The sequence below is a fragment of the Carassius carassius genome, chromosome 6 (assembly GCF_963082965.1).
Source record: "Carassius carassius chromosome 6, fCarCar2.1, whole genome shotgun sequence".
Lineage (NCBI taxonomy): Eukaryota > Metazoa > Chordata > Actinopteri > Cypriniformes > Cyprinidae > Carassius > Carassius carassius.
The window spans coordinates 30,570,514-30,584,222 of NC_081760.1; the positions used below are offsets into that span (position 1 = coordinate 30,570,514).

Below are 13,709 nucleotides of genomic sequence, written 5' to 3' on the forward strand. Positions count from 1 at the left end.
GACGAGAGAGGACCAGGCCTGGGTTTTAGTTGTGTTTGGTTTTTATTTGTGCGCGTCAGTCGTCCGTGAGGGGCTGACGCGCTGTTTTGTCTTTATTTTGATTATTAAAGTTTCAGTTTGATTGTCCGCCAGTTCCCGCCTACTTCTTATGGAGTTTAATCGTTACAATACTTTAGATGAAAAAAGTATTTTTCACAAATAAATAAATATTTAAGAAAAAATATAATAAAAAAAATAATGTAACCGACAGGGCACTCAGTATTCTGAGAAGTTTGTGTGCATTAGGAATCATATTTTTTAAATAAAGCAAGGGTAACACTCATTTACATAGAGCACATAGAGGAAACGGCATGAATATGTCAGTGGGAAAATACATAAAGTAAAGCATAATTTGAACTCACGAGTTTACAGTTTAAAGCATTCAATTAACACGGACTGACCGTCACACAGAGGACACGCAATCATACTGGATAAAAATGCAAACTTCACAAGATCTCACAGCTGGATTCGACTAAGATTGCAAGGTTTTGGAAAATAAATGTTCATTAGTCAATCAAAGATTTTTAAAAATTATATGAATGCATATTTGCTTAATGCTGTCAGCAAACGAGAAAGTATTATAATTTTTGCCTTTCTATTACCAATAACATAAAAGCAATTGTTATAATATTTTCTTTATACATTTATTACTTTGTTTAACTGTTCTATCAGATTATTAGACAGACTTCTATCCGTATTAGACAGAACTGTTAACAACAACAGTAAACAAGAGGGAGAATGTGAGCTGTGTGTGCTTTTATTAAAATAAAAGTCAAAATAAAAGTCCCACCTCGAACACATCGTCCAAGCAGAAAAACTTATCGGCCAATGCCGATATTTGAAAAAAGCCAAATATCAGCTGATATATCAGCCGTGGTGATATATCAGTAGACCACTACTCAGAATGTTCAGAAACCCTCAGGCAATGCCAGTTTAAGAACCATCTCCCTTGAGATCAAAGCAGCCAGTTCACATAACAGACTGTAGACAGACTGTAGGCCATTTTTCCAGCCTAGCTTTGAAAATTCACCTTCAGGGCATTATGATCTAGACCACTGGACTGTCCTCGGAACTGTGCATGGTACTGTAAATGGCATCCTTGTGAGAGGTCCAGGCACATCTTCATCAGATCAAAGCAGATAAGATAGCTGTCTAAAAGGTAAAGAATAATCTAAAGTATAGAGAGGTCAAGCCCGATATCTGCACTCAGCCAACAATTAATGTTGTGAAGAGAAAAAACTCCAGGTCTCTTTTTAATGGGAAGTTTTTTTTTAATGGGAAGATATGCTTTTGTTTTATAAGATCCAACACTTCATTAAGATGACTAATTCCCTGTGAAAGCCATAAAGGCTGTAAAACAGCACTTTAATGACACATAATTGCTCAGAATACAGAAAATACAGTTTAATGGGAAATGTAATTTTCCTTCAGACAATAATGTTCTTTTTTTCTTTTTTTGCTGAAGGGAAAAATATTGTATTCACCATTTAAAACTTAAAACTTTTGGGTCAGTGAGATTTCTTTTAATGTTTTTGAGTATCTTATGCTCAAATACTGCATTTGATAAATTTATTGAAATGCAGTTAAAATCATAATATTTTGAAATATGATTGTAATTTATAATAATTTATATGTATTTTATATATTTTAAAAGTTATCATGCATAAGTGTCACGTGAACCTTCAGAAATCAGTCTAATATGCTGATTTGTTGTTCAGTAAATATTTTTTGTGTTATCAATTTTGAACACTTGTAATATTTTAGTGGAAACCATTTTCTTTTTTTCAGGATTGTTTGATAAATGGAAAGTTCAACAGAACAGCATTTACTTGAAACAAATTTTCATTGCAAAAGTCTACTGTAATTTAATGCATCGCTGCTGAATAAAAATAAAAATGTATTTAAAAATGATTAATCAATTCTTCCTGACCCCAAACTTTTGAATGGTTGTGTAAGTTGCCCCTCTTAGTACATGACAGATATACAACCAGTAAAACAAGACTGGACACACTCTTAATATTGGACACACTCATTATTTGGGTAACTACATAATTCCTAGTTGTGTTTTGATGACTATTATTGTCAGACTGTTCCATGTCTTGTGTTGTGTTTTCCTCCCCCACGTGCTCCAGATTGATTATTATGCCCATATTTGCTTTTTCCTGTAACTGTCCCTATTTAGTTCTATCGGTTCCAACTGTGTTTAATTATCTTATCTCCCTGCTTTTACTTAAGCCCTGTGTGTCCCTGTTCTCAGCGTCCGCTGTTAAATGTCATTTTGTGTTCTCAGTGTTTCTCGTGTTCCTGTGTTCCCAGCTTTGTGTTCATTAAATAATTTGTCTCCTCACTCCTTGGTTCCCGTGCCACTAGTGTGAATCATGACAATTATTCTAACATGTGAAAAATAGCAAAAAACAGAGACTAAGTACGTGCGTCCAAACTACTGATTGATGGACATGGAAGTTTTGCAAACTTTGCCCAGTATTTTAAGCCCAAAAAACAAGAAGATATAACCAAGGCACAAAAGAACAAATAAAATGCAAGTCTAAAATGTGATTCCTGCTGTGAGCTCTGGAGAAAATGTACAGTGTGGCATCCAGCATCTGAGTTCAACCTATAATCAGCTTGCACTTCTCTGACAAGGCCTTCAAACTGTTCTACACTGTCCAGTAATCAGCCAGTACTAGACCAACTTCAGAATCCCAGTGCTTGAAAGCAGACAACTCAGGCAAACATACCATTAATACCATCAATGATTATAAATGCTAAATACTTGATTAGTAAAGCTCAACAGGAGATTTTGACATCATTTAATTATAGACAGACTAATATTTTGGCCAGATTAATGAATTGCCCAGTTTCTCTCAAATATGTACAGTACGTGACTGGCTCAGTAGAAACTGCAAGCAGGGTAAATCTAACAAGACATTACCTGTGTGACCAACGGCTCCAACAACCTCTCCACAGTCAGCGTGCGAATCTCAAGACTCTTGGGGTCCCATTTTAACAAGACTGGGGATGTAGCGCTCGTCATGTTTACTGTGGAAAGAAAAGGGATAAGAAAGGGATGAAAAGAATGAAAGGATGAAAGAGTTGTTAAAAACAAAATGACAGTTTAATAGGATGATGAAAGGAAAAGGTGCAGACATCACAGACTCAGTTATCAGTTTCATGCTTCATGATTTTCTTAACACAATCAAAGGCCGGTGAGTCTGCCGCACATGTATTATTAAAGTCAAAAAAGCTTCTCCTTTGAAAAGTCTTTAAACATTGCACATCAATCACGCTAAAAGGCTAAAATTGAGACCATCAAATATTGAGACGCTGCATAACATTAAAAGCTAATGACTTCAGAATGAGTCTTAATGTGAGATCCAGACATTATTGTGCAAGCCAGACAGTATTAACTCACTTTTAAATCTGGCCCTGTACTTTGTATATGTGTGTTGAAGTGCCTGAGCCATCATAATATATTACCCAGAAAATGATGGATCATAGTTTCCACAAAAACACTAAGCAGCACAACTGTTTTAACCATTGAAAATGTTAAAGAGTTTTAGAGTTTCAGAAGTTTTAGAGCAGCAAATCAGCAAAACTGTGACACTTAAATGTGACACTGAAGACTGGAGTGATGGCTGCTGAAAATCTAGGTTCCCTTTCGAGAGTACTCTCGTACTGCGTAAGCTAGCTTACGCTATGGGAAAAGGTCCCCTTTTCTCGAGAATATGAAGCCAAAAATTATCCTTAATTTTTAATAATGTAAAACGCAGTGCTGCAGCACAGCAGACCTAAGCGAAGCGGCTCGCGCGCTTATTGGCTGTGCTGTGGCAACTGCAGCAACCTATGGTGAGGCGGCGGAGAGGAACGAACCAATGGGGGCGCTTCGCGCCCATTGGACGTCAGAGCGCGCCAAAATAGGCGTGGCTGGAACTATATAAGCCGCCGCTTTGCCATAGGGATCAGATTTCATCTCCTTCAGCGATCTCACCTGCACTTCGCTGTCTTCTCCGGAGAAGCCTCTACACGCCGTCGAAAAGCCTCTCAGCGGGATAGCACTGCAACGCAGATATGAGTTCATCGGCTCGTGCTTCATCCCGACGCCGGCTTCAGCATTCGCTTCCTGCTGCGCCATCCGGCGTGACTATATCCTTTAAAAAGCTAAGTGTGTTTGCCGCTGCATCACACTTTTTCGCAAAAGAGCAAATTTCGAGGCGTTGTTTCAAATGCCTCGGGCCTGCGCTTCCTGCCGAGGCCCTCTGCCCAGCAAGGACCGCCACATCCTCTGTGTCTCCTGCCTGGGCCGCGAGCATGCTGAGAATGCACTCTCCAAGGGCGGCTGCCCTGAGTGCGACAACATGGCTATATCGACCCTGCGGGCTCGATTAGCTCAAACCAGCCACGACGCTCCACCCGCTCCGCCTCTTCTCTCTCAAGTGCCGCGTAAGAAACGCCGCGATCAGAGAATGCCTGAGCACACTGCTACACGCGAGCTCACGCCGGAACACTCCCCGCGTGCCTCGCCCGCTCTCTCTCCTTCGCCTGTCCTCTTCGTGGACGAGCAGCGCCAGTCTCTGCTCACCAGCGCCCCCTTCTCCTTCGGAGCGCCTGAGGCGGAAGAAGACAGACACGACAGCCTTTCTCTCGCCGCGTCCAGTAGTGAGGAATGGTCGGGCTCCATTGCGGACCTCGCGCAAATTCGCCCGAGGGATTGGTTTTTCTCAGTGGATCTGAAAGACGCTTACTTTCACATTCAAATAGCACCTCATCGCAGGCCATTCTTGAGATTCGCCTTCGAGGGGCAGACTTATCAGTACATGGTTCTTCCATTCGGCCTCTCCGTAGCGCCCTGTACGTTTACACGGTGCATGGATGCCGCTCTCGCACCCCTGAGAATGCGGGGAGTGCGAGTATTGAACTTCCTCGACGACTGGCTAGTTTTAGCCCATTCCGAGGAACTACTGACGACACACAGATCCTGGATCATCAGCCATTTAGAATGCCTGGGTCTCACGATCAACACTGTCAAGAGCGCTCTGTCTCCCAGCCAGAGGATTTCCTTTTTGGGCATAGACATAGACTCTGTGACATGTACAGCGCGTCTGACGTCACAGCGCGCTCTCACTATTCAGCATCTAGCCGTGTCGTTCAAAGCCGGGTCTCTTTACCCGCTCAAACGATTTCAAGAAATGCTAGGTCTGATGGCATCAGCCTCTGCGGTTCTCAAACTGGGCCTGCTGCGCATGCGCCCACTACAACGCTGGCTGAGAGACCGTGTTCCAGCGCGCGCCTGGATTTCCGGCCGCGCGCGCATCAAGGTGACCCACGGCTGCATCACAGCTCTGGCCCCTTGGAAAATAGCCAACTGGTATCAGTTAGGCGTAAGCACGGGCGCTGTCTCGAAATGGAAAGTAGTCTCGACAGATGCATCCAACCTCGGTTGGGGCGCCCTGTACGAGGGCAGGTCTGCCTCCGGCCTCTGGTCGAGCCCGGAGCGACTGTTACACATAAACTGTCTGGAGATGATAGCGGTCGAACTATCCCTGAAAGCTTTCCTCCCATTTTTAAAGGGCCACCACGTTCTGGTCAGATCAGACAACATGTCAGTGGTGGCCTACATAAATCGCCAGGGTGGTGTCAGGTCAAAAACCTTGCACACCCTGACCGAACGTCTTCTGACATGGGCACATTACAACCTGCGCTCGCTAAAGGCAGCGCATGTACCTGGCATCCTGAACCGGGGCCCGGACATGCTTTCCAGGGCGAATGTTCCCCCTGGGGAGTGGTCTCTTCACCCACAAACGGTTCAGTTGATGTGGAGCATCTTCGGCAGGGCAGAGGTCGACCTCTTTGCCTCAGAAGACAACGCTCATTGCCCAATATATTTTTCAAAGAGCAGGGACGCGCTGGCCCTCGATTGGCCCAGACGCCCGCTTTATGCCTTCCCACCGGTCGCGATGCTACCGCAGGTCATCGATCGGGTCAGGAAGAACAGATGTGCTATGCTGCTAGTAGCCCCACTCTGGACGACCCAACCTTGGTTCTCCGAGCTGATGCAGCTGTCCAGTACAGCCCCATGGCCAATACCGCTGCGGAAAGATCTCCTCACGCAGCTGAAGGTCGCGCTCTGGCATCCCCACCCCGAACTTTGGGCCCTTCATGTATGGCCCCTCAACGGGTACCCGGGAACCTCCCTGAGGGAGTGTTAAAGACCATTACGGAAGCCAGAGCGCCCTCAACCAGGCGCCTTTACGCGCAGAAATGGTCAGTGTTCTCCACCTGGTGCGGGACACGGAACCTAGACCCTCACTTATGTGACGTGACGGAGATACTCTCCTTCCTACAGGAGCGTTTAGATGCGGGCAGATCCCCGTCTACGCTCAAAGTGTATGTGGCAGCCATTGCAGCTTCTCATGCTCCGGTGGCCGGCCTATCACTGGGAAAAAACGAACTGGTCATTCGTTTCCTTAAGGGAGCTCGTCGGATGAACCCTCCCCGACCCCCTTCAATCGCTTCCTGGGACCTGTCTACGGTCCTAGAGGCCTTAAAGGGCCCCCCTTTTGAACCGCTTCAGTCTGTCGACATGAAGCTTCTTTCGTTCAAAACCGCTTTTCTACTGGCTCTGGCCTCAGTCAAGCGAGTGGGAGATTTACATGCGCTATCTGTAAGCGCTGACTGTCTCGAATTTGGGCCTAATGACTCCAGAGTCATTCTCAGACCAAGACACGGCTATGTCCCCAAGGTGCTCTCAACACCGTTCAGAGCACAGGTCATCTCGCTGTCAGCCCTTTCCTCGCAAAGCGACGAAAGCAACACGAGCTTCATCTGCCCCGTCAGGGCTCTCAAAACCTATATTGCGCGCTCCGCCTCATTCAGGAGGTCGGACCAGCTCTTCATATGCTTTGGTGGGCGCACCCGAGGTCTCGCCACCACGAAGCAAAGCCTATCGCGATGGATAGTAGACACTATCTCGCTGGCTTACAAATCTAAGGGCCTTCGCTGCCCGTTTGGCATCAGAGCCCATTCCACCCGAGGTATGGCCTCATCATGGGCGTGGTCCTGCGGGATACCACTGGATGATATCTGTGCGGCGGCAGGCTGGGCCTCTCCGTCCACATTTATTAGATTCTATAATCTGCAAGTCCCTGCCCTGCAGGCCAGGGTACTTTCTATATAGACGTGCTAAGCCATATCACGTCCCCCCTTTTTTCGTTCCCTATATAAAGCTCACTAAGGTTGGCTGTTGGGACTGGGATTTCTCCTGCTATAAAGCCCCGGGCTCTCGCCTCGGGCTGTGACAGGTCGAAGTTCCCGAGCACGCACGGCGTTTTACATTGTGTTCCCATAGCGTAAGCTAGCTTACGCAGTACGAGAGTACTCTCGAAAGGGAACGTACTCGGTTACTAACGTAACCTCGGTTCCCTGAGATGAGGGAACGAGTACTGCGTAACCTGCCGTGCTATGTGCTCGGATCGGGTGATCGCTTCAGTCGATTTAAAACCTGATCCCTATGGCAAAGCGGCGGCTTATATAGTTCCAGCCACGCCTATTTTGGCGCGCTCAGACGTCCAATGGGCGCGAAGCGCCCCCATTGGTTCGTTCCTCTTCGCCGCCTCACCATAGGTTGCTGCAGTTGCCACAGCACAGCCAATAAGCGCGCGAGCCGCTTCGCTTAGGTCTGCTGTGCTGCAGCACTGCGTTTTACATTATTAAAAATTAAGGATAATTTTTGGCTTCATATTCTCGAGAAAAGGGGACCTTTTCCCATAGCGTAAGCTAGCTTACGCAGTACTCGTTCCCTCATCTCAGGGAACCGAGGTTACGTTAGTAACCGAGTACGTTTGCCTTTACAGGAATAAATGAAATTTAAACGTATTTAAAAATAGTAAACAGTTTATTTAAATATTAATAATATTTCACAAATTTACAGTTTTTACTGTTTTAAATCAAATAAATGCAGCCTTGATAAGCCTAATACACATTTAAAAATATAAAAAAGTATATTTATTTACATAACTTTTTTTTGACCCCTACATTTTGAACAGTTGTATACTCTTTGTAACTATAGAAGAGGATTATGTATGTTACACATGCTCAAACCTACCATTGATAACCTGTTGTAAAATATCTATAGGCCACCAAATTTACACTTTCTAAATTAAAGATGTTTTCAGCACAGAATAGGGTAAAGAAAGAAGAACATTAGAGACAGCTAAAGTGCTGTTTAAATTCACTTACAGCAGACAAAGCTGACTATGTTTACATTTGTATTTTGCCAAGAAGCGCATTTTGAGATGTGCAAGAATGCTGCCACATTACAGTGAAGTGTGAGAAAAAAATTATTTTGGAGAACCACAACTCAAAAACTATAACCTTCCACCCAAGATGTCTTATGTTAGTGACAATTAACTTTTATTCGGTTACAATCCTGTAACGTAGGCGTTTTCAATCATATTGTCATTCATTGGAGCACTGGCCTAGGTTCCCTCCTGGATCTTTAGATCCTGCATCCAGATACTCATTACAAAAAAACATATGCACACAGAAGCCCAGCTCCAGGCCCTTTGAACACCGGTAATGTAAGCAGGTGGTTCCTTATAAAGATAGACATCTGAGGTACAGGATGAGGCCTGCATAGCAGGATAGAGAAAAGTTGATGAATGACTGAGTGGTTTAAGCTTAAGAGTAAAAAGTCTTCAAGCTGTGAGTGAATGTGGAGAAAAGAGTATGAGAGAGTGTGCGATTTCACTAAGAAACAACTTTTAGTTTTTTTGTTTTTTTTCTGGTCTTTATTTATTTATTAATATTTGTATTCATTTTTTGTAGTGTTCCATTTTGCCTGTCTAGAATGTTGGCTTGAACTTTTTTTTCATTAAATAAAATGTGTTTTTCCAGCTCCTTGACACACATTGGAACAGTCTGGTGTGAGAAGAATCAGCATGAGATCAAACCATCATCTGCTGTTTGCTCCAGTCATGGTTCCTCGGTTGTCAGTCAGTTACACACACACAAAAGGGTTTTCTGGGCATCACCATTCTTTTGTGTTCAAACTGTGCCTTGCCTTTCCTCTTTTCTGAAGTAGCGGTCAATGAATCCTCAGGAGAGGCTCCCGACAGTCTCAGTCGCTGTGTCAAACACTCCCTGAAGCACAGTGTCCTGCACAACAGACTTAACAGCTATATGTCAGCTTTATTCCTTTAAAATTGGTGTAAGCATTTTAAACTTCAACACTTAAAAATAAAGTGGGTGACTGGGTCTGCAGCACCTAAAGTTCAATAAGAAACGTTCTTCTTATTAAGAACTATATTATATCCACAGTATAAAGAGTTATTGATTTGGCTATAAACATTATTTGCATTATAGGCTTTGGATCACCATTGTTGGTTTCTGTGTCCTGAAGTGGTGGGTCAAGACCCAAAAAAATAATAATAAAAAAGGATACAGTCATGGACAACAGGAAAGAAAATGCTAAATGCAAAAATATATTTTAATAAGAGTCAATTAGACTAAAAGTAAAGAAACTGAAATGACAAAATATTGACACAATTTATAATACACTTAATGGAGTTCATTGTAATATTAATATGTGGAATCAGGTTTAGTAGATCACTATATGGAATCAAGGCTAAGCAAAAAAAATACAAAAACTCAATTGAAAAATTCTTCATAAGTATTTGTAGCAAAGACAAAAAAAAGAAGGTTATTTTCAAAGAGAGTTGACCAGTATGTCACACAACCACCTCCAATAAAGTGTGCCGGAAGCAAGCTGTGCAAGATCTGTTTCAGTTCCATTATCACCGAATAATGCTTCAATTATCCTACGGAAATGGGAAGAGGAATAATTATGCTATTTGTGCCTGGCTGCCAGGATGATAATAACAGCAGTCATAACGAGGAGCGCAAAATGGCAAAAATGAGAGACTTTCACAATTGCATTTTCTACACACTGGAGTCAGGACGGGTCGGAAGGCTGATTGGCTCAGATCCATTAGCCTCATGTGCAGGAATAACCATCTTAACTGAGAAACTGACAAAGACGAGGCAAGGCTTTACAGTTGATGTCACAGCAAATGCTATTACACAACATATCCATTTAATTACTTTTATTACCACATCAAAATCTGCATTGAAAAGCCTCCAAATGAACATCCAGTAATTCAAAGACATAGAATTGTGACAAATTAGTAATACATTAAGCAGACAGACATTACAAAAAAGCCTTCAGAAGCCAATAAATCATCAAACACAAGCCATTTATTATAACTGACCTACAGTTCACAGAAATCCATATAGTCAATCTGGTTTAAATAGGAAAATATCCTTTTTTTATGCAATTTACATATGGGTCAGAGGGCATGATTATTTGCATTTTATCACATTACTTTAAAAAAAATTAATAAATAAAAAATAACACTAGATTAACAAATCAAACTGGCAGCACACAAATAAACAGCGATAAACGTCTGCGCTGCAAACCTAGGATGCTGTCTGAAGCTCAAACAGTAGAGACGATTAAAGACAGCTCAATCAGACCAGACTCATCGTGATGACGTCACACACACAAACAAACACACACATATCTTTTAGCACAGCAGACTAAAGCCAGCACAGCCATTTTTGACCACTCCAACACCTCACGCTGACCTTTTGAGAAGTGTGTTAATCTGAGTCTGAGAAAGAGAGGTAGAGCAGACATAAAAGATATGAAAAAGAATGCTTATGACATCATCAACGTTGCGTTTGTGCATTTGATGAGGACACCGGATCACCGGAGATATCAAAGGATGGCTGATTCTGTTTTGCATAATCATGCCTTGTGTCCTTAAACCCTGAGCTTAAACTTCTTTGCAGCCGTTTCCAAAGATCCTGCCCCGGAGCGGGTCAGTATTAAAGCTTAGATTAACCCATGCTTAATAACAGCCGAGCAAATCATTCAATGCCCACAAACACTCATCTTGCCAGTGTTTCTGCCGTTTAAAACCCTAAAAAATCTTCTGTATTACTAATTTTTTTTAAAAAGAAGAAGAAGAAGAAAAAAAAGCTTCCCTCCAATAGCTGAAAGTATATTGACTAAAGGTCACGTTTTCAGATAGTCCATAAGTAGTTTCATGTCAGCTGTTGTAAAATGTAATAATTTTACAACACACATTCATGAACCACCTGTTACTGTAGTAAAGAGATTTTAATAATAATAATAATAATAAAAATAATAATAAAAATAATAACAATAGGTGTATTATTATTATTATTATTGCAGAACAACACCATAAGACTGTAATAGTGACTTGACTTAATAGTAATATTTATGGGTGTCTTAATTTCTGAATACCACAGAGCTTTTATTTTGGCGTAAAGCACAGGGAGACCTTAAAGATTCTTGGTTGTTGCCAACAGGTTTACAAATGGTTCTAATTACAGATTTCAGAAGATGGTTGGCACACATGCATTTTAAAGTACGTTATAGGCTAATCGACATAAAACTCACAGCACTTGCAGAGATGCAGAGACACTGAAAACAGCTGCTTGTGTGTAAAACGCAGTGCTGCGCTTCACTTTGAAAAATGCTGCCTGTCAGACAATACATTTATGTGATATCTTTTTTTTTTCTTTTTTTTTAGTGATGTGCAAAACCATATATTTTTAAAAACCTACTAGCCGATTGTTGTCTGAGTGACTAATCAATTCTAAAGGGCATGTAGTAAGAGACAGAACTTCTCTGAGAAGGTTTCAGCTGGCTGTTGACAGTATAATTACTGTTAGGCTCATAACACACTAAAGCACAGCTCTCTGTCAGCACACTAAAACCGGATGAAGTCTGGCCTGCACTACACTGAAACTGGTGTCAAACCAAAAATGTTCTTGTGCAGTTCACTCAGAATTCGGCTGGCAAAGTAAGGATGTTACATGCTGAGGAGAAGGACAAGAGAGCGTACCTGCATTTGACAGGGAGCAACCCACTGTGCCATTTCATACTACATTTTTCCAAATCAACCCTTCTATCTCCAGTCTTAGTAGTTTATTTGTTGATTCCTTCCTCCATAAACATTGGTTTGTTTTTTCCCCTTGCCACAGGGGCAGAGAAGAGAAAGACGGGACTGAAAGAGATGGAGCAAAAGAGATGAGGATAAAATGACAAAGTAGAGGACAAGAGGAAATGCAGCAGAGGGAAACAAACAAAGAGAGACAGAATAGTGGATTTAACGGGAAGGGGTAGGTGGGATGGAGAAGTATGAGAGAGAGAGAGACAGAGAGAGAGAGAGAGAGAGAGAGGGAGATGGCCCAGAATAAAGAAAGCACACAGAGCAGATAGACGGTGACAGTCACATTATAGCGGAAGTCTCTGGAACATGTCTGTGGCTGATGGCGATATGCACAAAAGGACAAAAGGCTCTACTATTTTTTTCTGCTTTAGTTTACTTGTCTTTATTGACTTTGAATTACAAAAATTTTGCTTTATCATTTTATCATTACAAATAATAACAAACAATTAAAGTGACATTTATGAGTCATAATGGTATATTTTGTCATAAAACATTTGCCAAAAAAAAATTAGCCTGACTGGCCCAGGACTCTCAACACACTTTTAGCCATCATTATATTTGCACCCTACTGATTGATTCACAATTTTTCTGAGATTTACAACCCCAAATGTCTTTCTCCCAACTGTTACCCTGCATCTCACAAATGATAGACCTATCGAGAATAAATCTCTATGTGGCTGATCTCTACTGAAGGGATTACTCATTATTGGTACGGATGGCTTGTTTTTGCTGAGAGCAGCTCACTTAAAATAGTCCTGACCACTGAGAAACTACTGGTATGCAATGCTATAAAGTCATTACTGACACAGGTGAAGAAAAAAAAAAGAAAAAACCTGCACTGCCATTCTACTCAACAGTATGTGTACACTTAAGAGCTAAGATGAATACCCAATGAAAATTAACTGTCTGAAAATTAAGACTAACTGAAAATTAATCTTGTTCTTTTACTCACACACACACACGCATCTAAACTTGGAATGAGATTTCTAACCTGTTTTGTTATGTGTCACCAGAGAGACAGACCAGGCACAGCACTGGACTGCCACTACAACAAATGCACATTCCTTATCAGCCCATATTCTAGAGAACCCTCGTGAAATTCCATCTGGACCGGCAACATATCACCATGACATCATTGTTTGAAATACCACTTGTCTTTCTAATATTTAGAAACATGCAAGAGTGGAAACTCATGGCTAGCAGTCTCTCACTCACTAATACAATATCTCTAAATTTAAAGGACTAATATGTCCAGTTTCTTTACATTGTTTTTTTTTTTTTTTTTTTGCATTAAGCTCAGACATTGAAAATAGTGCTTATCGCATACTCTAAATGTGATAAAGGCCAGAGTCAGTAGGATAAACATGTAGCAGGCCAGTCAGACTAACAAGCCCACAGACCAAACTAAAGAGGATTCTGAGCAAAATGTCCATCTGATTCACTAATCCTCATTCAGACAGAGAATGAGCTCTGGGCTCTGTTTTGTTTCAGGCTGAGCAGACGCACAGATGCTCCAAAGGCCTGCAGTAACTACCGATATTATCAACAGAGCACTGTCTACAATCTCAGATGAAACGCCTAAAAGAAATAACAACTAGTGTCATTCCACTGGTCTTATTTGCTTTGCCTCAA

At 42.0% G+C, this 13,709-nt stretch overlaps 1 protein-coding gene across 1 annotated transcript in view; it reads right to left on the reverse strand.

Annotated features, from left to right (window-relative positions):
• The window catches only part of LOC132142624 (catenin alpha-2), a 405,218-nt gene that overhangs the window by 379,378 nt on the left and 12,131 nt on the right, over nt 1-13,709 (reverse strand). Inside the window, exon 2 of the mRNA XM_059552628.1 lies at nt 2,972-3,078. Within this exon, the coding sequence (XP_059408611.1) occupies nt 2,972-3,073 (102 nt within the window). The 5' untranslated portion in view covers nt 3,074-3,078. The remainder of the gene's footprint in view (nt 1-2,971; nt 3,079-13,709) is intronic.